The 27,815-nt window shown below is 41.3% G+C and overlaps 1 protein-coding gene across 2 annotated transcripts in view; it reads right to left on the bottom strand.

Moving 5' to 3' along the window:
* The window catches only part of COL9A1 (collagen type IX alpha 1 chain), an 83,767-nt gene that overhangs the window by 9,784 nt on the left and 46,168 nt on the right, over positions 1-27,815 (bottom strand). For both annotated transcript variants that reach the window (XM_060167890.1, XM_060167891.1), the window contains 16 exons: positions 26,633-26,686; positions 25,199-25,252; positions 25,025-25,078; positions 24,848-24,901; positions 23,987-24,040; positions 22,915-22,959; positions 21,800-21,853; positions 21,642-21,695; positions 13,853-13,906; positions 13,169-13,240; positions 12,625-12,660; positions 11,893-11,937; positions 10,372-10,404; positions 7,183-7,329; positions 6,914-6,968; positions 5,284-5,472 (listed from right to left, as the gene is read on the bottom strand). In XM_060167890.1, coding sequence (XP_060023873.1) covers positions 5,284-5,472; positions 6,914-6,968; positions 7,183-7,329; positions 10,372-10,404; positions 11,893-11,937; positions 12,625-12,660; positions 13,169-13,240; positions 13,853-13,906; positions 21,642-21,695; positions 21,800-21,853; positions 22,915-22,959; positions 23,987-24,040; positions 24,848-24,901; positions 25,025-25,078; positions 25,199-25,252; positions 26,633-26,686 — 1,054 coding nt within the window. The remainder of the gene's footprint in view (positions 1-5,283; positions 5,473-6,913; positions 6,969-7,182; positions 7,330-10,371; positions 10,405-11,892; positions 11,938-12,624; positions 12,661-13,168; positions 13,241-13,852; positions 13,907-21,641; positions 21,696-21,799; positions 21,854-22,914; positions 22,960-23,986; positions 24,041-24,847; positions 24,902-25,024; positions 25,079-25,198; positions 25,253-26,632; positions 26,687-27,815) is intronic.

Raw genomic sequence — 27,815 nt, 5'->3', positions numbered from 1 at the left:
GCAACTAACTTACTAAATAACTAGGAATAAGTTTAATCAGAAATATGCAAATCCAACATAAAAAAAATTGAACAGAAGATTGAAAACGATCTAAGTATCCATTAAAGGGTTAAATACACTATGGTACTTCCACAGAGCAGAATACTATGCACAGGTGAAGAAGAACCAGAAAGGTCTTTGAAATGATCCCCAAGATATTGTTAAGTGAAAAAAGCAAGGCCCAGATCACTTACTAAAGGACAGCATGATTTGTTGTTAAAAGGATGTAGGGAAAATAAATATATTCATAGATCCTTTATCGCATCACTGGTAAGGGTATGTAGGAAACTAATAATAGCGATTCCCTAATGAGAAGGATAAAGGAAACCAGACAGATGGGAGACAGGGGTGGGAGAGACACTCTTCACTAAATATCTTTTTAGACATTTTAATTTCTTGAACAATGTAAATTTAGTATCACCAAAAATAAATTAATGAAGTTTCAAAATTTAAAGTGTGTTGTCATCAGTGCCTCCATTTCACTTCTCATTATTTATAGGGAATGTACTTTGGATTGCAACCAACCATGTGTGTTTGCAAGACAGTTGATCGAATTCAGGGATTCGGCAGCCACGGAACAAAGTTACATGAATTATCCTGGCCCTGCAGAGACCAAACTTAGAAACTTGGCCTCATGAACAAGATGACCTAATACCTTAGTTAACTGGTCCTAAATGACGTACGCTGCTTCTGGTACAAGACCAGTTCTACTATCCCATTAGTACAGTAGTATATCATTATTTTACTACATTGTTACAAGATGCAATAGCATTTTGCAACAAATTCTATACATAATCACTTTTTCCAAATATTCGCCCAACCTCATTGAATATCGACAGGTTTGTTACAATTTAAAACACAAAGTCACAAGTGCACAACAAAAATAGGAAGAATATCTATACAACCATCTGTGCATTTGTCAAATAGTCAAAAATCTCAAATTGTGACATGAATGTTTAAAAGTTACCATACTTTAACTTTAGCTGTGAATGTCCTTGTGTGAACATTTTTATGGTGAATGAACTACATTTTGAAATCAATTTAAATTTTATAAATACTGTGAAAGGATGTACAGCTCAGCTTGAACTCATACATAAACTAGTTGTTTCTTACACTCATCGTCAGTATGGCCTTACTGTATTAGGAAGATACGACAATTAACATTTTTAAAACTAACAGCTTAAGCTCTCTTGTTAACTTAGCAATTTAAATGTGTCACCTCGTAATTTTTGAGGCTGGCAGTGAGAATGTGCCACATTTTCTGAAGACATGAGGTGAAGATTATAAATTAAAATGCAACTTTCACAGCGATAGTGACAGTTAAGCGTGCTCTAGCATGAAGCCGCACCAACTTCAAAATGTTGTTTGCAAGGAATAAGACCGCGGTCTCTTTAAAAGGACTATTTTATATATCAGTATATGTTACCAAACGTATAGGAAAAGACGGAAATAATGGGCGAAGTGATGTGAAGTTTCCGGAGAGATATGAAAACTCTTAAGGAAAACAATGGTAATTCTAGAACTGAAAAATACAAGATCTGAAAGTAAAAATTCATCGGATGGCATTGCCAGCATATTTGGATACTGCAGAAAAAAGGGAATACAGACAGCACGGTGACAGTAATAAACAGCACTGTATGATATATAGAATAACATTTTCTCCAAATTAAAAAAAAAGACCCCTGTCTTAACTTTGAAACTGTTTTTTGGTGATCAGTCATGGGAAAACACATTTTCGACGAGCCCCGGGACAGAGCCACACTGCAACCTGCAGCGGCCGTCGTGTGTTGGCTCTGCTACCCCCAGGGTTAATCTACTTCTTCAAACACTGGTCACGTCTTCCTTCAAGACATAGGAAACCTGGCTCAGGGAACTAAAGTCCACCTTTGTTAGCCTATTGTCAGAAAAGACATATAAAAAGCTTGTAAAATAAGCTTTGGATAAGGTATGAAGGGAATAGGCAGTTTGAATCAAAAAATAGCTCTGTACGAACAGAGTTGGGGAAACTAGAGAAATTCTCATTGCTCCAAAATTGCTCTCGATTTCATCTATTTGGAAGCTATAATTGATGCTCTACCTCCAGGTGAGCAGATTAACACTGGAAAAGGTGAGTCTCAGATATGCCCGGTGTACTTTCCCCAGCCTTCGTTAACACAGGGACACGTCTGCTTGACCCCCACTAAAAGATCTAAAAATACACACAGCCTTCCTCAAAGGGACTTAAAATTAACAAACCATGAACATTTACAAAGAGTATTTATGACATGAAAGACTGACTTAATCCTAAGTAAAGTGGACCCAGGGCCAGTCAGGTGCCTTTCGTGTTTCTGCTCAAGCGTCACATGAAATGAACACACAGCTCTAATGCGTTTGTGTAAAAGTGTGCAAAACATGTGGGTGAAAACCAAAAACTACACAAACACGATGGAAGCTTTCAGTACGGTCTGAGGCTTTTTTCTACTAGCTCCTGTTAAAAATGTTCCACTGTGTTTTTCAAAGTAACTTTTTAGGAAGAAAACAGTGATTTGATTAAGACATAGCCTGAACTGTTAAAAGCTTTAGTAAAACTTATTTGTTTTAATAAAACTTATCTACATAGGAATTTCTCTGGAAAAAGACCCTCAAAGCAACTCTATGGCAAACCAAGACGTCCACCATCCCTTCTTTGTTAAGCATGAAAACAAAAAAGCAACAGGTGACAATGAAACACGTCTCTTCTCTGATTGGTGGAACAGTTAAGTTTCAAATGGTGGAGTGCTTATTCTCAAGGAAAATTTGTTTTACTACCTTTGGGTAATAGAACACTATGTGTTTTCTACTAAGTAGGGCTGCTAATGTATGTGGTGGACAAGAAAGGTCAAGTCCAATTACCTAAAACCATACATCTCCAAACGTATGACAGCAGCAACTGAAATAGAAAATCTGATTATTCCTTTCTGCCCACACCCCAAATCTTAAGAAGTAGAACTCGGAGGAGATGCTGCTTTAAGGGAACCCAATGCCAAGAAAGGTATGGAGAAGGGCGGGGCGAGAAAGCTCTTTAGAAAAAAGAAAAGAACTATCTCACTTCTAGATTATAGGCTATGTCATAAACACCGCAGAAAAAATACGAGGAAGCCCCTTATAACATCGAACTCTGCTTGATGAATGAACTTAGTGCCAGAGACACTTCTCAGGTTCCAAATATAGGAATATATTTTTCTTCCCTTCAAAATAAGGTTCACTGCTGGAGTCAACCCAGCGCAACCCAGACACAATTCCACACTGCGATTCCCAGCTTCCTGGAAAGTGTCCAGATCATGTCACCTTTGTTTCCAGAGCTTCTCAGCCCTGATTGCTTGTTCAGATAACCTGGGGAATATTTTCAAAGCCTGGGGCCTAGACCAAGTCAATCAAAATCTCTGTTGTAAAGCAATTATACCCCAATAAAGATGTAAAAAAATTAAAAAAAAAAAATCTCTGGGCACGGGACCCAGACGTGAGCAGTGTTTAAAGCTCCTTGGGTCAGTCCCATGTGGAGCCCAGGCTGGAGAAGGCAGCCCTCGGCAGGCTCTCCTGGTGGAGCAAGTACACAGACATTTTCCTGTCTTAGGAAATAAGATGGGACTTCAGGAGCGGGCTCTTACTAACTCAAAGTCAAGATCAGCCCCAAATATGGAGACTTCCTTTTGGCCAGAGAAAACAGGGCTGTGATCCTCTTAGCCCTACAAGGTGGTCCTTCCCTGGGAAGGCGGGACCTTGCCTGTAGGGTAAGGACCACCCTACACTTGTGCATTTCCACTGCGGGCCCCTCTCCAGAGTTGCTGACTCGGGGGGTCTCTGGTGATGTTGATGCTGCAGGGACCACTCTTTCGGAACCGTTGTACTTTAGTTCACTTCAGTGAACTCACCAAGGCAGAGGAGTCATCCGTGGGCTGGGGCACAACAGGGCGAGCTCAGCCAGCAGTCCGCCCACAGCATGGAGTTCCCTAGAATGGTTTACGGAGCGAACGGGGCCCGACCACAGGGAGAGCACCTCCGCTATGGATTCCTGAATGCAAGCTCAAAGCAGGACCAAGATGAATGAATGGCTAAGGGGTTCTTTCAGAGAAGAGGTCCAGTTCTCTTTAAGGTGAACTCGGAGCTCTCTCCATATGATTTTGTCCAGCCTCCAAAAACATGAAAATCGTGCCAGGTTTACAGGAGGCCCCAATTAGGGCTCTTTTTTTTTTTTTTTTTTAACACGCAGCTCTGCACATGCCAAAAAAACAAAAACAAAAAACGTAATTAACAACACTGTTCCAGCTGAGAGTGTCTGAACCAAACACATCAGGCATTCATCTACAGATCCCGAAAGGCATCTTGTTTGACCTCTGACCATTAGCACCATAATATTTATCCCTAATTGGAGCACCACTGCCTAAAAACAACAGTCCCTCTCTTGTTCTTGATGCCACAGTTTTCTGAAGTTCCCCAGAGAGCTGTCAGTCACTCATCATGATGCAGAAACTCTGCACTTTTAGTCCCCTCTGTCGATTATCCCAGGCCCACCAGCCCCCATGCTGACATACTCACCTCATCTAGCAAACACCATCAGAGGCAGCCAGTTCTTCTGCAAATCCTGCAGAATACCTAACACACTCACAATCCTGCTGGCCTACAAAATACCGGTTTCCAGGGCTTAACTTGCTTTAAATAAAAGGAGAAGAAACAAACTCCCTCACACCCTCTCACATGTTAAATAAGGAATAAAGTTGTACCTCAGAGCCGAAAAAAAAAAAACCCAGCAAAACTGATATCCAATGTCACTCTTTAAAAGAAGAGGGAGGCGGCTTTGATGCATGCTGTGATTTTTCTGATGTCCTGCTAACAAATTTTGTTACTTGAAGTAACAGATAACATTCAAGGGCCAGTTGCCATATTAGAAGAGTTCTACAATGATATTAAGGTCTCAAAAAAAAAAAAAAAATTTAAAGATCCTTTACCAGATCCTGTAAAGTTTACCTTGAACTATGATTAAAGCAGTGTAACTGTAAAAGATTGGTACCACAAGTCAAGGGACCTTAATTCCAGTATTGGGTCTACTGTCGTCACACACCAAGGCCAAGAAAATATCAAACGATAGTTTTCTAATCTTTACCGTCACCACAGTAAGAGAACAATCCGTCTTCTTGTCTCCTAGATACATGGCACTTCAGGACAAGTGAATCCATCTGAAAAAAAGCCAGTGTGTGTCCCTGGTTCCACGTGGACAAAATGCCTTACCTTTCGCTCCCCTCAAACCAAGAGCCCCGGGGGGGCCCTTCATGCCCGGGAGGCCTCGAAGTCCCATCTGGCCTGGGAAACCGTTCTCTCCAGGGGGGCCTGGGGGACCAGGGGGGCCAGGCCGCCCGGGGAGGCCCGAGGCTCCGAAGTCCGGACGCTTGAGACTTGCAGCCATCTCAGCAAAATGCTCTAAAAGATAATAAACAGAACAGTCCCGGTGAGTCAGAAATATGAAAGTGAATCGAACGAAAAAAGAACTATTTCGAGTGCCTTTTTTCTAAATGTGTCACCAGAGCTTCAAAACTGCTGGTGAGGCCTGAATAGAGCTGGGCCATTGTCCACGGGCTTTCTGCCAGGAGGTTTCACTGGTGCTGCTTTGTTCAGCCCTCCCTGGATGGACCCTGCTGCTCTGAGACAAGGGGATAAAAGACCTTAAACTTCAGGGCTGAGCGGTGTCCAAAGAGATGAGTGTGTCACCTGAACCTGGCTGGTTACCTGAAAACCCGGGACGAAAAGAAAGTGAGCTTCTCAACACAGGAAGAAGTGGACACCCAGAAGCTTCTCAAATGCAAGGACATTGTCCAGAATTAGTACTGAGATACCGTTTGAGACCTAGGCTCACGGTTTTAGTTTGAAGATATTAAGTAATATGAAATACCCTGAGGATTCATGACTTTCTATTCATTCTCCTTCTCAAAAGTTTTTTCACGCTTGGAAGAGACACCAGACATTAAAGAAAGCCTGCTTCTTCGAAATGGTCACTGCCTGTCTTAAAAACTCATAACTGTGTAGGCTCTTTCAGGAAGCATTAAATAGATTAAGAAACATCCACTAAAACCATAGAGAACAAAACATCTTCCGATTAAAATAGGGGAAATATTTTAGTGTCATTTTTTTTTTTAATTTAGGGTGTGAAGGAGAAAATGAATTGGAAACACATTTCTCAACAAGATTTTTAAATTGTTCAAATGCAGGTATCCTAAGTTGGCCTTATTTAAGTGAGAGTTAACATAAAGTCATAATTTTCTCAACACTTAATGTTTAAACTGGAAATATCCTTTCAAGATAAGATGTCTGCCATATTGGTTTTCAAATTTAGAGGGGACCGTTTCATTCTGAAAAACTCTATGATTCTACTAGACAAATTATACTATCTCCTGAACACACAAAAGATGAGTGTTTCTTCATGAGAGAATTGGTTCCAACCAGAATCAAATAATAAACAAATAATAAACAAATCGGCATAGGCTTCTTAAGGGCAGAAGTCTGCCAGTTACTTCTCATATAATCTATAGAGAGAGCCTAGGTCAGTGCCAGGTACACACCAAGTGGTAGGATAGTAAGAGGGGAAAGAGCCTGAGAATTTGTGTTCCAAAGGGGGAAAAAAGGTGTCTGTATCTGTGTGTGTGTGTGTGTGTGTGTGTGTGTGTGTGTGCATGCTTTCTTGTAAATTAACCACACTGGCAAAAAAAAAAAAATCCTGGCGAGCCCAGAAAGGTACTATGTTTCCTTGAGGCTATAAGCTATTGCACATGGCGACAAATTGTATAGAACAGACGTGAAATTACTAGTATTCAAAATCCCCCGCCTTTAAAGCACACAAAAAGTCAAGCGGCGATGATGTATTTACCTCGAATGACTCTCATGCAAACCTGCTTAATGTGCTGATCGGTGGGTGCTCTGCCCTGGGACAGAAAAGACAAAAGCCAGTTTGTACACAGAACCACAAAGAGGACATTGTTCAATGGTAAACCGACAGGCTGGGCAAGGAAACAGGTGGCTGGAACCAGAAGAGCTGGCCCCATGCTGCTGAGGAGCTGAGGTCTGGCCCTACCCCCACGCTCCCTGCCGTGGGATGGAGTCTCCAAAGGGAAACCCCAGGGGCTGCCCAGCACTCACGGGAGGGCCCTGGATCCCAGGCAGGCCGGTGGCGCCCTGTTCTCCCTGCACGCCTCGCGGGCCAGGGGGTCCTTGTGGTCCTTCCACCCCAGGAAGCCCCCGGCTTCCTTCGGGTCCCCTCAAGCCGGGCTCCCCGGGGCTACCTGCCTGGAACACAAGGGCACACTGTTAGTCCAGGCTAGACACAAGGAATGCGTCTGCTTCATGTTAATACAAGCGCTGCCATGAAATTGTGGGTTTACTTACGTTCTGCCTCCCAAGCCGTGTTTGCTCAGAGCTTACAAAGCCTCAAGGTAAACACACGTAATGCCACACAGCAGCTCTCCAATCTCTTAGAATTCCAGTTCAAGTAAACGTTTTAAAGATCTTTCTTTGGGGTATAGTTATTATTTCAAAATGTTAATGGGAAGAATATATTTTAAAACCACATTCTTCACACTTTAAGTCACTTCTAAGAGCATGTTAATTTTTAATAAAACGTGTTAACTTTTTCTGGCCACAGAAAGGCCACTGAGTTCACAAGACACGTCACCTTCTATATCACCAATATAGAAAGCATAAAATAAAGATATTTCCAAGAACATAAGTTATTTAGCCTTTATAACATTCTTTGGAGAGTTTGAAGAAGCCAGATGTATCCAGGAATTATAAAATACTAACATAAAACTAAATCAATGCATTTAAAATGCCAGAACAAGAAGAGTGAGTCCACAGTTTATCTAAGTATTGAGGAAGTTAAAAACCTAAACATTAAAGATGTTAAAAATAAACCAATTATTTCCTTGGCACAAAAGCGTATACCAATTAAATTTTTCTTCTGAAAGCAGACCACTAAAAGCATCTTTAAAGTCCTTATCTACAAAAACTGCTTTAAAGAGAGACTAAATTAATTCACTTTTTCTTAAACTACCTCTGGTGGAATTTGTGGCAAAGTAGTTTCAGTGGACTGCTGTTTTCAGAGTGAAAACGAGAAGATAAATGCACAGGAGACATTGAGGGAACACCACTGCTCAAGATCTGAATGTTCATAAAGCATATGCAACATTTATCTAGGAAAAGCCGACTTGTTCAAAAGCTCAAATGTTTTAAACTGAAGAAATGAAGGTGATGAAGCAAGGCTTTCACTAGACACATCTAAAGAAAGCTCACGGAGTGTGCTTTATACACAAAAAAATTGATATTCATCTTAGTCAACCTGTCCAAATTGCCTCTATGAAGAAATTATGGCTTAAAAGATTTCCAGAGTCAGGGTCAAGGGGGAAAGCTAAGCACGTGTTATGGAACGAAGGTTGGGGAACTGTCGGGTGACTGGTATGCAAGACCATAGCAACTTCTAAAAAAACCCAGAGGAGAAGCCAAAATGAATTCACAATGCGCTAAAGAGCTGGTGGAAGACAAAGGAGGCCGAATCAGAGGGTATTACCTTGCTGGCAACATCTGAAATGTTGCTAGAACAAGGAGCAGGGCATTTTTGATGAAGAGATCAAGGGCCAACATGACCAGGACGTCACAAGGGCCCTGGGTCTTTGGGAAAGAATTCCTCACTTGAGGAGGGATACGCTGATGTAGAGACCAGCGTGCAGACCTCACCCACTTACCAGCTTTGTCTTGCCGAAATCACCGAGAAAAGGAAAAGCTTTTCTGTTAGTAACTCTGTCCCCTGATTCTGGGACGGTGCACTTCAATTTCATCTGTATTACTTGGGTAATGTCAGGAAAGACAGGGGTAGGAAGGGAGGTGATGAATCAAGAGCTAATTCCTCGTATTATATCCAAATTTAAATGAAATTAACTCATTTTCACACCTGCATTGTTCATCTACTTTTTTCTTTTATAACTTGAATTCTCACCTTTGAACATTACTGATTATTTCTAGACAGTGAAGGAGGATTTCCATTACCGAATTCTATCAAGGTTTACTCTTTACATTGTTCTCAATCCTAAACGATTTCTGTCAAAGATTCTTAGGCATAAAGATGTTATTTGAAGCTTGAGACTGTCACATGGTGTTTAGAGGCAGTATGTAAACAGGTAAGATAATATAACGTAACAATTTCCATCTCAGTGCTGTGTGAAGAGCCCAGGGCAGGGAGGGCACTGTAACCAAGGCTGGGTGGGTCCTCCAGGAGAAAGCTGAGCGGAGGATGGGGCTAAAAGCTTAGGTAGGAGGTGCTATTCTAAGGAAAGAGAAAGAGTGTCCAGGACTAGAAGAAGTGCACAAGGCATTGAACAGCATGTACCAAGCAAAAAGAACCACAGACAGATGACGTTCCAGAGAGGTCGGAGATGAGGCTGGTGAGGCTCATCGAAGGCTCTGCATACATTTGCTAAGAGTCTGAATTATTCTACAAAATGTTATTCAAGGGTTTTAAGCAGAGGAGGAATAGATAGTAGGCTTTATCTTCTCATCTAGATGACATTGGCTGTCACGAGGATAACACATTGAACCAGGACAGAGAGAAGTCAGGGGCGGGGATTCCAGAAACAAGAAGACTTGGAGATTCATGGAAACTGGTGATAGATGCACTTGAGATTGAAGTCTGAGCTTCCTCCTTTCTGCTTGTATTATCTTAAATTTCTTATTTTATTAGACGTGTGTTCCTTTCAAATTAGCAAGCCATTCTAGATTTGCTATTAATTGTTTCTGTAATTCTGAATACATCTAATCTCTAAGGACATCAGTTTTGTTTCTGTAAAATGATAAATTGAATGAGATGGTTATTTTCTCGCTCTAATAATTATCTGTATTTTCTTAGGTATCGTGCCTATATCTTACTTCCCCAACGAGAACACACAGAAGATTAAGAAAATTGCTGAAATATTTGCAATGCTATGACTGACGATGAAATTCACTTATGTTCTTGTCACTGCAAAGCACAGGTCGGTTCTTATAAAATAAACCATTTGTGGAAGAAATTACGACGTATATTCAGTGAGCCACTTTAATATGAAAAAAAAAAAACTTCCCTTAGACTGATTAGGTCGAAAGGCAGATCCATTTACACTGTTGTGAGGTTTTTTCTTTGGACTAATCCACTACTCAGAGAATAAATGTAGGTGTTAATTTCCTTAAAGGTAAATCCTTTTAGAATTGAATTTTCTAGAATGCTTTCATAAAGCAGAGCATTGCATTTTCTATAGCTTTATTCATATTTTTATTTTTTATACCGTTACTGTTCGTTATACTTACAGATCCCTTTGGGCCAGGTAATCCTATATCTCCCTAAATCAATAAAACAAAATTATGTTAGAACAATGTTTACTAAAAACTCTAAAAAGCTTATCATGCTGCCAAACTCAATAGAAAACCATGAACAGAACCATGACACCACAGAAAAAAATTAGATTCACAATTTGGATTCAGGTCCCCTCCCAGCCTTTGGCTAACTTGTCTGTTAAATAATAGGGTTGAACCACAGCTCTCCAAGGCTGCATTCAGATTTAAAATGCTAGGTGTGGAGAACTGAAACGTGCAAGTCAAAAGACATTAAGCTAGCATGCTGTTATAAAACATAATAGACATTTAAACCAGATGACTTCATTTCTGTAACCCTAACAATATTTTTAAACTCAACCCCAAAAGTCTATCAAACCAAATATGCATGCTTTTATGCTTAAAAAAAACCCTGACTATCTCCCACCACTAGTTCTAGGTATGAATTCAGCTCATCTTAGCACATCAGTGCATGTCCACTACAAAACAGGACGACTTAAAACATCCCCTTAAGGACCTCCCTGGAGGTCCAGTGGTTAAGACTCCACGCTTCCAATGCAGGGGGCACGGGTTCGATCCCTTGTAGGGGAGGTAAGATCCCACAAGCTGCACAGTGTGGCCAAAAATAAATAAATAAAAATTTAAAAATAAATAAATTAAAAAATAAAACATCCTCTTAGCTTATAAAATGAACAGTTTCAACAGAAAATAAAATTGAAATCCCCCTTTTTCTAATTTACTTAATAGTTAGGAAGATTTGCCTCATTCAGATGTTAACTGAAATCCTAAAACTCTGAATAAAACACTATCAGCATTTTCTCCTGTACTGAAAGCTCTCTGAAACTATCTTCTGAGAATTCTGTCACGCACACACCCCTCAAAGGACCAAGCATAAGTTTCCACACAAGGTCCTCTTACGTTGTATCATAACCATAAAGGATGCACCAGCAGACCTAGCAGTGCTGTGGAGGTGATGACCTGCTCTGCTCCCTGCCTTCCTGGAGATCTAGCAGAAGGCTCCCCTGGACCTGGAATCACTTCTTTGGAGGGTCTTAGACTCCAAAAGGCCGTGGAGAATACCCACGGTCAAACTTGGGAGCCTCAATTCTCTAACTACAATAATCTATAATACAAACTATAATAAAGCTTTAATTTCGTTTCCGTGATGGGCACTATTCGTAGACTTGTCTATAGCCACCTAAGAATCACCTTGAATGTCTACATGGAAAACCACAAGAAAACATGCCCTCCATAGGGAACCCTTTGTCCTCCCAACACGTAAGGCCACGTCTATCGATGTTGCCGTGTTTCCCCTCCACTTTACTTGATCTTGGGTGCGATTCTCGAGGGTTGTTTTTTAGCTTATGTAAGAAACATATTACCTTTAAAGAAGTCAGCAAGGATAGCAAGGTCAGAGAAAAGAAAAAGTATGTATGTTTCTAATACAGTCCAAAATCAGTGAGTCTCCATCAATAACCAGAAAAAAAAGGGTCTTACCAGTTCACCCCTTCCTCCCAGTTCTCCCTCTTCACCAGAGGCACCCTAAAAGTTAAAATCACATTTTTTAAGTTCTTAGTTCCTTGGCTCAATTTTAACCAGTCAACATTGAGAAGTATTCAAAAGTCCCTGCGGTGCCCCCAAGATCATGCAGAAATATGAAATGATCTCAGTGGTTTTCCTATCTAGCTGTCAGGGGCTTGTCCAACCCAGAAAACAGCCCAGAGAAAAGCCAGAAGGTGAAGTTGAGTTTCTGCTAAAGGTAAGGATTAATGACTATATCCACCAATTTTATAATTAGGTAATATTTAAAAAGGGTTCTTAGAGTTGAGAAAAAAACAAACAAACAAACAAAAAAACACCAGGGCAAGGACTAACTCTAATTCACATGCATCGTTTATTTGCTAAGGTCTTGGTAAAGAAAAAACAAAACATTATGAGGCGGCTATGGAAGGCCTCATCAGACTGGAGTAAACCGATCTGTTGCGTAAGAGAGACAGGGCCATTCTTTTCAAAGGAAGGACAATGTTTATTCTTGAAGGCAGAGCCATCATTCGCTCCGGCTTATTAAAATGGTAGATAAGGCTACAGACCAAATTAAACCCTGCGTTTCACTCACTGTGAAGTACATTGAGCCTCCACATTTTACCCACACCGCAGGTCAGCCAGTGCCCCCTGCTGGTAAGGCACATTAATGCACATTAAGCGCTGCATTTGACACATGGCACCTACCTGTTCACCCTTTGGACCAGGTTCACCAACTACGCCCTGTAATGAATAAAATATACTTTTTCAGTGTTTTGAGGTTTTTAACTATATAATTTCAAAACGAACCAACTCCCCTTATGGGCTGATGAATAGGAACAAGTATGAATAATCCTCATCACCTCACCACCTAGAAAGAGTCAGGTCAGACCTGGAGAAACTGACAGTTGTCCAAAAAAGGCACTGGCAACCTGAAGTGTCCTCTGATCACATCCATGTAAAATGTAACTAGTAGGACTGGAAGCTTAGAACTAAATAGGATGTGTGATTACAGCTGAAATGTTTACTTTACTCAGCTTTTATTTTTCCCTTCTGATAAATTACCATATTAATAGATTTTTTTTGTTGTTTCTTAATCTCAGCTCTCAGTAATTTAAGATATCTTTCTTGATAGCTCTCTATGGTCATTTCTAGAAAAATTCTCCATTGGGCCAAAAGCGACCTTGGTTTCTCAACATAGTAGAAATCACCCTTCCAAATAAGGAACTTTCTGGACAGCTAGGTATCTTACCCTGTCACCTTTCATTCCAGGAAGTCCAGGGGGGCCAGGCAAGCCGGGGAAGCCAGGTCTGCCGAGAGAACCCTGAAAGACAAACACAGAGTCCCCAGAACCACTGCTACCGCAACACTGAAAGCACATAAGCCAGACACAACCTTGGGTGTGTGGACTCCTGTCTAGAATAAATGTGCTCTGTTGGTTTAACTCTGCTTCTCAAATTTGTCACTCTCCCAACTCCCAGGAGAAGAGAGCCAGTCCCCCCCCACCCCGGACTCCATCCCACCTCTGAGGTCCCCAGTTCCAGGGCTAGCACCCCTTCCCAACAGTGGGCTCTTTGAGCTGAGTCCCCGCCTCGCTGGCTGTGTAAACAAGCACGGCTGGAGAAGTAAAAGGGCGGCATTCACGCACTTGCTCTCCAAGTCCAAGAACAACCAGGAGCCAAATGTAGCACTTTGTATCTCTCCCAGTTTTCAAATAAATGCTACAAGCCACACTGATTAAAATACCCTTTAAGGGTCTCCTAGATTTAATTTGAAATTCCTCATTTACATTTTCACACATTCACATAGGAATAGAAATCAAGTAAGGATGATGCAATTACCCTTTGTAAATTATTTTTCTCTCCTTGCTTCTTTTAAAAAACGTATTGTGCTTTGTATGAAGCAAATAAACTGCGGGACCAGAACTATTACTTACCAGTTTACCTGGTAGTCCAGGGGGTCCTACTGGTCCTTCTTCACCTCTACTGCCCTAGAAACACACAAACATGATGGTCAACCAGACAGTCTGCTGAATTGCAAATGTTTAATCACTATTTCAATGAAGTAACATGCTACCTAGGTTTTTGTTTAAATATAAAGGTCACCAAAGTATTCTCCCCATCTTCAACTGAAGGCAGAGACCTTTATATTAAATGCCTGCAGCCTCGTCAGTGTTCATCCCGAGTTCTAACAGTCCTAACGCTGTTCGTTGTGAATACAGACTGTTCGATGGACATGATACCTGATACATCTACAAGAAATGGCAATTAGGAATTTTCAGCATCTACTTCACCATCCAAATTAGATTATGGTGATTTGCATACATGCTTTATCCTCTCATTTAGACTACATGTTCTTGAGGTATAGGTATAGTCAAATTTTGAATTCCACATAAATGTGTAAAACACAGAGTAAATTTCAGGTCTACAGTACATTTTAAAGCAGCATCTGGCAAGTGATCTTGAACCTCGAAAGAGTGAAAAAGACACAGGACGGAGGTGTTCGCCTTCAAATTACTACTGTAACTTCAAAAAGACATAAACAGTAGAAATGTATAAAGTTTCTGAAAAAGTCTTTGTTCTACTCATTCTAAACATGTCTTAAAAGATTAAATAGACTTTAGAAAGTACAATTTATAACGTAGATACACCAAAAGCAACACTCTCATTTCATTTTGTGAGCCAATATCAATTTATTTGAAACTGGAAGCCCTTTGAGAAAAGGAAACACCACGAACTCTTCAATTTCTTTCTCTGAGAACTTCATACACTTTAATGCAGTCTGACAAAAGCTTGTTTCATTTCTAACTCAAGTTCCACTAAGCTGAACACTGAGGTTGCTGGATAAATAATCACATTTCCTGGATGGTGTACACAAAATGAAGGCAGTCTTTTGAGTTTGTTTTTCTTTAAAATGACATGACAACTTCATATTAATGTTTAATATTTATAAGTGCTTCTGATAAGATTATCCTGATCTGACCCATATGTTATTCATTCATCTATAAAAAGAACAAAATGTCAAGATCTATAAACCTTCTGCATTTTCAGTTGCTCTAGAGGACTGAGAATTGTATACCAAATTACAAGTCTCTAGCTATAATTTCACATGACTTACAGGTGATTTAAACAAAACACTCGTAAATGCTTTTCAAAAACTTTTATATAAATGTTCTGTCTAATGCATGAGTTTGAATAATACGTTGGTACGTAACGCTTGTGAGCAGCTTGGAAGCCAGAAGCAGTGCCCCATGTGGACGGATGTTAGAAGGATATATTGATAAGTCAGGTGAAAACCAGCCCTTACGATAGATTCTTCTATGTGTCTCTACACATAAAGATGGGGTTTCACTCCATTAATATGACCCAGTACTTCCAAGTTCAAGATAGATTTTCTTCAGTACATCTGCTCTGCTGGCATTTTCAAATTATTTCTGAACTGCATCCTGATTGAGATCCTAAATGTCATTGAGCTAAAATGACTTTAATTCACAGAACGATTAACAGTCATTGGTGGGAAACATAATTAATCGTGTCAGAAAGGGAAAGCAAAGTTCTCGACACAACCTCAAGTATTCATGTCTAAATAAATGAACCATTATGCCATCTTATCCAAAACAAAGATGATTAATATACTCTTTTCCTCTTCCATAAACCAAAAGGCTAAATGAAAATAAAGGACTCTATAACCTTTCATTTACTTTTGGAGAGATTAATTATCTTTTCAGTCAAAGACAAAGATTTTCTCTGCTGGAATCTTATTTTCTCTGTCTTTCATGAGCTCTCATTATTCAGTTCAGAAGTCTTTTCCAAGCCCTGGCAGCCCTTGGTAATACCTACCAACGGCTCAGAACCCAGTCTACACAGCCTGCTCTGCTGACCTATAGCCATGACAGGGCAACACATGTAGGACCAGGGGAGGGATGGGTGAAATTACGGGCATTCACTTTTCTGTCCCTGAACAAATAGACAGCGTGTGGGTCCTCATTTTCATTTCACGTCTAGCTTATAAATCCTTGGCTATTCTGAACTTAGGTATTTCTATAGAAATCATCCCACTGTGCGAAAAGGTAATGTTTATTTTCACAAGGACCAAACAGCTACCAAAAAAGAAAGGGCAAGATTTTCTCATGGCCATTCTTATGATTTCTATGTGTTCTAAAAACATGCATATTCTTCCTCTGAGTTCTTTAATTTCACCTGTAACTAAGATGAACATGAGAAATTGAGATATAAATAGTAATCTCTAAAAAAAAACACAGGTTAAACTAAATACATCCTGCAGGGAGCAATTCACCCTAACCTGGTAACAACAAGAGTGCTAAAAAAATGATAAATCTCTTCTGTTTCAACAGCTATGGTGAAACCACATTCTCAGATGTGGGCCAGGGAGGCTGGTGGGGAAATGGCTCTTCTATCCCATGGCTGACAGAAGTTATGGGTTTTAACAAGAGAATTGGAAGGAACCAGATAAAAAGGCAACATCCTACCACTGAAAATGCGAAGACCATAAGAAAATGCTCTATTTTTCTCTTGGGTGCTCTGTGCCACCATATTTATCTCCAACATGTTAAGACACATCTTCCAATTCGTCTCTATCTAAGAAGCCAATCAAGGCTTAAAGAAAAAAAAAGATGCAGACCCTCTACCAATGATTCCGAACCCTGGCTGTGCATCAGAATCCCCTGAGGAGGTTTTAGAAGTATATTTCACTGGTGTCTTCACCACCCCACCTCCCCTCTCCCCTCCGCATTCCACCCCTCTCCCCCAGGTCCTGATTCTGTACGTCTGGGGTAAGACCCAGGAAATTACTGGGGCTTGTGTTCTGTTCGTTTGTCTTCACCAGCTTGACTTAGATTCTTGTTAAATGCTCACTGCGAAAGCTCCATAAATACTAAAATTTGCTAAATGTGTTTTGTGCCGTTAGAATTTGCAAGGCTAACTTCAAATTAAAACATGCAGCGGGGCTTCCCTGGTGGCGCAGTGGTTAAGAGTCCGCCTGCCGATGCAGGGGACGCGGGTTCGTGCCCCAGTCTGGGAAGATCCCACATGCAGCGGAGCGGCTAAGCCCGTGAGCCATGGCCACTGAAACTGCACGTCCGGAGCCTGTGCTCCGCAACGGGAGAGGCCACAACAGTGAGAGGCCCGCGTACCGCAAAAAAAAAAAAAAAAAAAAAAAAAAAAAACATGCAGCAGAACCTTGACGTTGGAGGCATTAGAGGGTGGAGATGGGGACCTGGACACTAAGCCCCAAGGCCAGGTCTGAAGTTTGGCTCCGCCAGGCACCAGCTGACTCCAGGCAGGCAACTCAACCCCTGTGTGCCTCCGTCTCCTCATCTGTAAAATGGGCTTTGGGGAAGATTGAATAGATACATGAAGTACTTAGAACAACGTCCAGCTCATAGTAAGCACTGCAGATGTGCTAGTTGTTATGTTTATCCAAGGAATAAAGACATCAGTCAAAATGATGGTTTTCAATCAAATGTTCCATTAAATGTTCTTTTCACTTCAAATCTTCCAAATTTCTTTAAAAGCGTGAGTTATGCTTGGAAAAAACAAGTCTTTAGTCCTCATTTCTCGAGTTTCTGTCAGATCACTAAGAAGGCGCCTTTTTTATAAAGAAATCCTAGCAGCTATTTTGTAAAACTCATTTTAATAAATACAAATACTTCAATATGGAAGTCTCCCTTTCAAAATGGAACTATTAGACTTCTAAAATACCACCGAAAAATGCATTTTATCATACTTGGGTTGTCATAATTATTTTACCAAAAAAATGGACTTCACTCCACTGTGCTCTAGATTGTGGTGGTTGTTGTATTTGCCTGATAACCCCAAGTGCTAACTAGCTGAAGAACAAACATTATCCTTAGTACCTTGCCAGTTTCAGAACTGGGAGATTATAAATCACTCTACTCAGTCTAGTATACACTAAATTCCTCTTTCTGGCAAAAAGGATGTTCAACCCAGAAGATGAGTTATGATTGCTAAAGATTGCTGCTTTTACAAACCCATTTTCATATTAACATTGGCAGATCATATTAGTCCTACTACAGGGATGATTTTTAGGCTTGCCACAGAAATATTTTTTAAGATTCATTCAATTTTACAACATTGTGTACTTTGTATTTCTCTCCAGTGTAGGTTTAAATATTCCCTCACACAGAAGCAGATGACAATCTCTTTACACTATAACCATCACAGCTGCTTCACGAAGTGTTGACTGGGAGAATATTCCAGGGTCTGATGGGGTAGGAAGGTAGCTTAGGTCACTCAACTGCACAGCATGTGGGACCTCTGTGCTGAAGCTGCTGGTGATGGGGTCAGGTTAGAAGGCTTCAAGAGAGAGGAGACAGACTTCCACATTCCACGAGTGTAGAGTCTTCAGAAAATTGGGGGTAGATCGGTGTGGCACTCATCCCAGTCGAAATCACGAGAGCAGAGCAAACACAACCCACTCAACAAAAGCCCTGGCAAGTTCTGGGAAGCCTGGAAGAGGAAGCCGGACTGGAGCGACTACACGTAGGACCAAATCAGAGGCCCCAGCCACCTGCTGGCTCTAAACCAGGAGTCACCCAGACGCATGTGTAAACACAGGGGAATGTGACAGAGAAAGCCGGAAGCACAAGCCAAGTGGTAAAGATACGTGCTCATACGTAATCCCTAGAGATGCCAAAACTCCAATATTTTTTGCCGTGGCGTTGGCGAAAGTTGATGGAACAATGGTGAGGAAAGGGGAGAATTTAATTTCAAAGACAGACTACGGTTAACCTTGATTCTTTCACAGGACACATTAGAAATAGGTTTCATTCCTTCTACTCAGCTTCTCAATTTAAGATTTGCAGGAAGAACTGATCAAACTTGTGGGGAATAGGTGACAATGTGTGAATTTACCAAGAAAATGAATTTAATGATGGAAAATGAAAGAACAAATGTATCTTTCAGTAAGTACATTTGGTGTAAAAATTCTGATCCAGAACTATAATATTTATAACCACACGTGATACTCTTCTGAAAAATTTATAGTAGGTGAAAAGTCAATTATGAACAGAGGCAGCATAGCAAGATTTACTGTACCTCCCATCCAATGCATTTCAAGGAATATTTATTGAGCACGACCTTACGGCAGGCCCCGAGGAAAGAGATGTAGGGAACACAAATGTGGATCAGACGTGTTCCTGACTTCCTGCAGTTTCCACACCACAGGGCAAAAAGGGACCAAGGGTTACAGGTTCAGAATAAGGAGAGATCACTTCTATCTGGGGGGTAGGGCGTCATCAGAGATGGTTCCATTGCAGAATTAACACCTCAATTGTATCTAGGAGGGCACATGGGATGTCCAGTCAGAAATAGAGGAAAAAGCCATCTCAGCTGCAGGGCATCACAAAGAAAACAGGCAGCCTGAGAAGTGCAGAGAGTGTTTGGGAATTAGCATGAAGTCTAGCTTGGCTGGAACACAGGCTCTTAGCAAGGCAGAAATGGGAAGTAAAACTAGGGGATAAACAGACAGTTTAGGATTTCAGGTTTTCCTTTATTGTCAGTGGAAATCCACTGAAAATTTTTAAATGAAGACGAGAAATGATGCTGGATGCTGTACTTTGCAAAGACCAGTATGGAGGCACGTGCAGACTTGGAGCCCTACCGTTCCCCAGGCATTTACGTTTGTCACCAGGACTGCGGGGACACTGCTGGAGTTCTAGATGCAGGACACCCTGCGGTGTGCAAGAGTCCTGGAGAACGGAGAGCTATCCCAGCCAGAATACTGAGAGTACCCTGCTGCGAGCCGCAGCAGAAGGAAAGATGGGAGCAGGGAAGGCAAATCAGGAAATGACTGCAACCAGCAAGCAGCAGTGAACCACCTGAGCCAGGGGCTGGACGTGGGTTCAGAAAGAAGAGTCAGACAGGAGGCTTTAGAGAGGACGTGGTAGGATGAGCAGGTCCACCTGGGGGCAGGAACGTGATGGAGAAGAAGCACCAAGGCTTTGAGCCTCGGTGACGGCAACAGTGGGAAGAACGCGGACGCTTGCAGAAACTAACAAGCAAAACCGGAATCAGGCCCCAAACCCTGCGCAGGCATAACTTCCTCGGATCCGCCACCCTCCCGTGAGCGAAGTCAACACCGCACGCCATCGCTGCCGAAGGCCGGCCTCGAGTCCTGAGCTGGGGATGGGCCGAGCCCACTGCACCCGTACGGCTTGTGCTCTGTGCCTGGTCCTGCCGTCAGCAGGGGGACCTACAACTGTACTGCTTTCTGCTCTATAACATGAGTACGAGATGAAATAGGCAATTTTCTCAAAGCTCCAGCGCCCTTCCTCCACACCGATCAGTCTTTCTGTTGCTTCAGAAATAGGATCCAGCTATGACCTCACTGCTCTGACAGTCAGTCGAGGGAAAGTATTGGACACCGCCTGGTACAGGTCAGCTGACGGACAGCGGTGAGAAGTGGGAAAACTCCACACTCCACTCTCATATCGCGAGACACCTGGGATATTTCACTTTTCCGAAGCGTGAAAATCCTCACTCAACATAGTCAAGAGACGCTCTTTAAAAAGTAACAATGATATTTGGGAACGTTTCTGTGTTCTCACTTGGAGTTCTTTGTGTTACCCAGCAGGCTTTGAAGATAAGAACTTAAAATCAAGACCAGGGAGAATTTTTTTAAAGTTAAGTTTGAGTGCATCATGTTTCATTTCCAAATCAGTTTCTCTCTAAGGGTTAAAGTGTATCTAGTGAGAAAATATACATAGCTATATTTGCTGCAAAATAGACACATTTATAAATTCACACTAAAAGAAGTCTGGCAGGTTCTCAAAAGATTAAAATAGAGTTATCACACAATCCCCTCGTAGGTATGTACTCAAGTGAAATGAAACAAGTCAACACAAAAACTTGTAGAAAAACGTCCACAGCAGCATTAATCATAATGGCCAAAAAGTGGAAACAGCCCCCATGCCCATCGATGCATGAATGGATGAATAAAACGTGGTACATCCATACAATTGAATACTATTTGGCAATAAAAAGGAATGAAGTACTGATACATGGTACAGCATAGAAGAACCTTGAAACATTATGCTAAGTGAGAGAAGCCAATCATTAAAAACCCCACATACTGCATGATTCCATTTATATGAAATTTCCAGAATGGGCAAATCTATAGAAAGTGGATGAGTGGTTTCCTAGGTTTGAGAGGACTGGGTGGGTGGGTGGGTGGGTGGGGGCGGGGAAATGTTGAATTGCAAGTGTATCTAGAGTTTCTTTTCGAGGTGATGAAAATGTTTTAAAGTGGACTGTGGTGGCGATTGCACAATTCTGCAAATGCACTAAAACTCAGTGGATTGTATACTTTAAATGGGTGCATTATATAGTATGTGAATTATACCTCAATAAGGTTGTTTCTTTTAATCACACTAAAATATTTCCTACATCATGGGATGAGAGCAGAAAGGGCCAGCATGTTTTTTTTTTTTAAATACTTCATTTTTGTTTCTACTTTCTAGGGGAAAAAAAGCATATTGTATATCTAGGTAGCATTCCTGTTCCATTGTTTACCTGGATTATCACATGTTAAAACGTCAGAAGGCATTCCTGGATGAGTTAATGGATGAATGAATAAAGGAAGGAAGGAAGGGAGGGAGGGAGGGAGGGAGGGAGAGGCGGGAAGGAAGACCCAGCAAAGCCTGGGGAAGGCACTTTGGGAGGGGTCCACAGAAAAGGAATACTCACAGGGAGGCCCCGAGGTCCTCGGGGTCCCACCTCTCCTGGTGGCCCCTGGCGGCCCTGTTATAAGGAAGGCAGGTAAAGAAGAAGTTAAACTCCCTAATCCTTTGCTTAGTGATTATAACAGGTTACAAGGTATGAAAAGGTAACCTATGGCAACTTACCGGTTTGCCTGAATTCCCCAGTTGACCGGGCTTCCCTGGAGCACCTGTGTTACCCTGAAGGTAAAATACAACATTTAGAGTAATTCAGGCAGTAAATAAGCATAATGATCAACTTGTCTTACCCAGGCTGGGTATTTCTTACACTTAAATAGCGTCACTTTCCTGATTTTACATTGAGATGTAAACTCTCTTTCTTGGTGGGTACATCCAAGTTCTTTAGAATTAGGTTAGGATACTGTTTTGTCACTTCCAGAGGCATAATATAGATGTCAAAAATGTTTAAAAGCGAAGGTCAGATGTCCAAAAATGAAGGTCTTTAGACAGACAAGAAGAGAGGATTTTTCTTTCTTTACAATATGAATTGTATATGTCTTTCTTCATCATTTCCACCTCTAATACAGTTCTTGGAGCCTTTTTATTGATACCTGACGTTGACACCATTAAAATTGTAAAAGATCGTGCCAACATGAGGAAATAAGGGATGCGCCAGGAAGCTCCAGGGAAAGCAGGTGTCTGGGACCCCACCCCACCATCAGCGGCTCATGGTCTGCTTACTAGGACACATCTCTGCTCAAGACTCCATGAGCCACTACGATCGGAGGCCTGGAGCCGTGTAATCTAACAGTAATCAGTTTCTACGTTATTCACAGTTTATCTATTTTATTTAAAGTAACGCTATATTTTATCCCTTTAACTTTTTCTTTCAACTGTTGTTCTTAAGTGCTCGAATATAAGCACTTAAAACTGATCATTATGTGAACAAAATGCTTAATATCTTTTAGCTTAAGATAAATCATCTTAATAACATGCACTGACATTTTCTATGGCTTAATATCGTCCTCCTAGTAAATCGTAAAGAGCAACCAAACTTTCTCTGTTTTACACTGGCAGAGGATGACTCTTTCAAGAAGGTAGTCTGATCAGCAACGCTTTGTCAAAGTACTATTTCTGCAACTGGGAAAGAGATTAGCTTCTGAAGCCTTAAGGCCTTTTTGATTTCTCCTTAAGGTCAAACATAAAATAAAAGGCAGGTTGGAAATATATAAAATGATACATAAAAAATATTAGTAAAAGAATAAAGAAATAGAGAAAAATATTAATTACAAAGTTTTTACCTTTTCACCGGCAACACCCTTTGCGCCAGGAATTCCAGGTATACCCTGAAAGCATGCACAGAGAACTTAGGTTTAATCACCTCCTCTGAGAATCCGTGAGATGCCAAGCCCACTGCATACTGCCGAGGGGCTGGGGGCGTCGTGACAACCTCAAAGTTTTAGAGGGAGATTCTTCCTAGTTCCCCAGTTTGAACAGTTATAGACCTACCCACAGTGGAGAAGGCAACTTAACTGTAACTGGCTTGTTATGTCTGAATACCCTTACAGCAAGTTCTAGCTCTAAACTAAAGTTACTTTTCAAGGATGAACTTCCAAATTAGAATCCTATTTTCAGATCAACAGGAGCTCTTCCTGGCATGATTTCATGTGTGGAATACAAAGCAAGGACCTATCAAAAACTCTAAGCCTTAAGTAGAAAAAGAGAATGGCAGGAGAATGCTGGGTCTGAGATTTGGTGCCACTGGGAGGCCTGATTTCTCTGATTATTTTAAGGTGTCAGATATCATAAGAAACCGAGGGCAGCCCTCATCATTACCAAGTATCCCTTTTAACTTGAAATACTTGCCTCCAAAGGGCCAAGAATACACGTGGTATAACCCACGTGAACTTCCAGCCACATTAATGCAGGAAAACACCAATTTGAATAATTCAAAATAGCACACGATCAAACAATGAAATCTTATTATCTCACATCGTTCCCTGAACATCCTCTCAACCTCTTATGGCTCAACCCTGGTACAAGAGCTTCAGAACTGGTTAAAAGTAGGAGGAAGTATAAAGCCTGGACCACAGCTCAGGGTTAGTGAAACGATATAAGGAAGGTTTAGTGAACTCTAGAGAGAGGAGGGATGCAAAATATAAAGTTAAAGCTCAGGGTGGTTACCAGAGAAATAACTAGTTATTCAGAGAAAAAGTACAGAAATGTCAATGTAAAACTGTAAAGATATAAAATGAAAGCATCATTTCTTCTCCAGAACTTATCAAATTACATACAAAACATGTTTCTCCCCCAAGTGCATATCTTCAAAATATGTATATAAACCAATCAACATTTAAATACTCAAATACTTACAGGTAACCCCTGCAACCCTGCTTCCCCAGGAGGTCCAGGTTTCCCTAGTTCACCCTGAAAAAAATTTTTGTTGAATCTGTATGAACTGCTGTCCTTCTTTTAAGAAAAGGAAAGACCAAGACCTTCTAAGTAAAAGGAGTATCCGCACAGCTGACCTTACTTGCACTTTTATAGCATGACCCAGTTCGGGGCGGGGAGATGGGATAGGACTTAGGACAGAAATGCAATCAAAATACATAATTTCCTTCTGCCTACTTTCATCAATGGGGCAATTTTACTGACTTTCTGAAACCAAGCAAACAAACATTCTATTCTAATAATTTTTTTTTATTGAAGTGTGGTTGATTTAGAATGTGGTGTTAATTTCTGCTGTACAGAAAAGTGACTCAGCTATACACACAGATACCTTCTTTTCATTATTCTTTTCCATTATGGTTTATCTCAGGACACTGGATATAGTTCCTTGTGCTGTACAGTAGGACCTTGTTGTTTATCCATCCTATATATAATAGTTTGCATTTGCTGATCCCAACCTCCCAGTCTGTCCCTCCCCAGACTCCTCCCCCTTGGCAACCACAAGTCTGTTCTCTATGTCTGTGAGTCTGTTTTGTGTTTTGCAGACAGGTTCATCTGTGCCATGTTTCAGATTCCACTTGTAATTGACATCATATGGTATTTGTCTTTCTCTTTCTGACTTCTAATAAGTATCTTGAACTGACACTTGATTAAAAAATTAGAAGGAGGAAAAAAGCCAAAACCAGCTCCATAAAAGTCCCAGTGACGTAGTAATGGAAACCCTGTGCTTGGCTGGCCCCCGGGCAGGGATGACTCCACCACCTTTAGACTAAACCACACAGCTACCTTTGTTCCCGGCATTCCAGGTATCCCGTCCCGGCCGTCCACACCTGGCAAGCCCTAAAGACGCACAAAGAAACACAGTGTCTCTTAGAAACACATTCTTCTTCCCTTCATCACTTTCTAAAGTTTTATTAAAATAAGCACTTTGAAAAATGGGCTTGATGACTACAGCTCACGTACCGTGTCGCCCTTGGGCCCAGGGAGACCAGGAATTCCTCGAGAACCTTGAGCCCCCTGCAGGGTAGAAGGGAGAAGACAGACAAGACACAATCAATTACCACGTGTACTTAGGTCACATCAAAGAGACCAGCACAACCTGCATGCTCGCGGTGATGAACGCGAATTCGAACTCACTCTGTCTCCCTTGGGACCTGTTTCTCCTAGAGGTCCTCGCCGCCCTTGATCACCCTGTATGAAAATAAAATTGCGTTTAAGTAAACAAAAGTAACTTTTTGATAGACTTTCGAAATTATAAAACACCATCTACGTTACCTTACTATTGCCCTTTCATCCCAATGGCTTTGCTCTATCATGGATGCCTCAAGAAATCTTTTTATAAAAATTATACGGTCCTCAAAATTGATATTACCATAAAGATAATTGAGACGTACATGCCTATTGATTTCATTGTAAAGGCATAATGCTCTGTGCTCTTTGGATGAATAAGTCTAATAAAATTAAGGTCCGCACTGCAGGTAACCTTGACATCCGTAACTATATCTACACATCCTCTAGCCTCATTGACTATCGTGGTGGGTTGAGGTTTGGACGAGTTGCCAACCTTTTCTCCATATTACTTACTCCCCCAGTCAATAATAATGATTTCTGTCACAATTACCCAACTAATGTTGATATACGGTACAGGCGGTAATAGACGAGAAGAGGTGTCTTCCTAAAATATAGCTTTTGTTGAATTGCTTAACTGCTCTGAAACCTCAAATGGCTTCCTGTTCCTACTGGATCACTTCGGATCGCCCAGATTGGCATCACACACTCTCCATCATGTGCTTCGACCTTATCTATTGAAGTTCATCCTCTCAAAAGGAGCTCTGCACCCAGGCCGTGCCGGCCCTAAGGCAGCACACACCCCCATCACCCCGACAGGGCTTCTTCCCGCCTGTGCCCCGCCTCCCCCCCAGCACGGCTTTGCAGGCCCTCCTTCCTCTCAGGCCCGCTCGGTGCACTACCTCCACCACACGTTCTGGAGGTTGATCTTAAAATGTTATCCTTCCGTTACATTCTGTCCTTCCCACTGGACCTCGATAGTTGGAAATTCTACTTTACTATACCTTTTCTTCTTTTCAATGTGGTGTGAGAGATATTAATGAACAGCTCTTTGGTTTATTTACTTCCAAAACAGGTGTGAGGCCGTCCACAATAAGGACACGTGTGCACACGGCCGTCAGAAGATCAGATAATGAGATCAGAAATCACAGGAGAGAAAAATGACAGAACTACCCAAGAACTTCAAGTGAGAGAGTTTCTGTGACTCTATGCCTCCTAGCAACCAAAGGAAAATGCAGCAAAAGCCTAAACACTTAACAAGTTGACTGTACTTATGAGAAAAACAAAACCCATAACAAGTCAGAAGAACATTTCTCTGTACAAAAAAGAGATGCTTGTCTTAATTTTAAAATTTTAAATAAATACAGAAACTATTGCCCATTTTTCCACCTTATTCACACGTAAAGACACTTGCACACACACACATACATATAGCAAAAAAATCCATCATTGATCATTGCGAAAAAATCTATCAGTGGATCCCATGAAAGGAAAACTACTCACAGGTGCACCAGGGAGACCTTGTGGTCCGGGTTCTCCATCTAAGCCCCGAGCGCCCTGGAAATAAACGAGACAAAGAAATGAACTTGAGATCAGCCATGTATGCTAAAGGGCACACCAGTCTTTCTAAAGAACTTCAATAGCCAGATAAAAAGGAGGTTTTGTGTTTTGTAATATATACTCTATTCATCAGTGAACCCGAGGAGTATTTAATCAGAAACCTCAGATGTTAAAACACTGGTTTACATTCTCTCATCCCACCAAAAGTACCTACACCCAATCTTTGATACCACCCTGAATATTTTAAGTTAACAAACACTGCGTCCATTCCTGATTGCTGATATGAGCTACCTGTTTAGAGAACTTGGCAAGCCTACTGGAAAAGGTTTGGTCATCACACTCCAGGGTTCTCAGGATCCCTACAGGAATTCATTGATGGTGAAGACGAAGGGGCCACCCAAATAGTAGCTGCTGTGGGCTCCACAGCCCCCACACCAGTGGGAGGGATTTCTGGGACTCAAGATCCCCACCCAGACCTAGAATCAGGAGTCCAGCCGTGTGATTCAGAGGAACGAATTGTAATAAGGATTTAAGCATCCCCTCTTCCATCCTGGATAGATGGTAGGTTCAGTATGTGTAAAGTAATGGATCTATTTTCTCCACAAGAGATTTACCCTGCTGAGTGATGATGGCTAAAAACTACAGTTTTATAAATCTAATCATCGTGAAACTATCTCTGTCTTTGTTATCTATTGCACATATCGCCTCCCTATTTTCATTATAAGAATGAAAATGTGATTTGAAAACAAAAATATGGGGTTTTCAGTGCTCTCTACATATGCTGCATGACAAGACACACTCCCCTGTTTAAAACTTCTTCTCATCTACCAGGGGAACGAGAAGACAGATGGGCACCTGAAGCGAACAAGCCATCTCCTGACAAACAGGCTTGCAAGGAGGAGATGATAAAAGAAATGGAAAACAGTCAAAAGGGTATTGGGTAAATGTCAGGCCAAGAAAACCAGGTGGACGGTGTCTTCAGTAAGAAGTAAAAATTAGAAAACCTTTGCTAGAAGGTTCAGACGTGGGTAGAATCAAAGAAAGAAGCAGAGGCACCACAGAGCCTTGAAAATCTCTGATCCCTAAAACTAGAATAGAGCAGAAGGCGTTCTCCTTCCACCAGTGA

Source organism: Lagenorhynchus albirostris, chromosome 12, assembly GCF_949774975.1.
Source record: "Lagenorhynchus albirostris chromosome 12, mLagAlb1.1, whole genome shotgun sequence".
Lineage (NCBI taxonomy): Eukaryota > Metazoa > Chordata > Mammalia > Artiodactyla > Delphinidae > Lagenorhynchus > Lagenorhynchus albirostris.
This window is presented reverse-complemented; position numbering and strand designations above follow the sequence as displayed.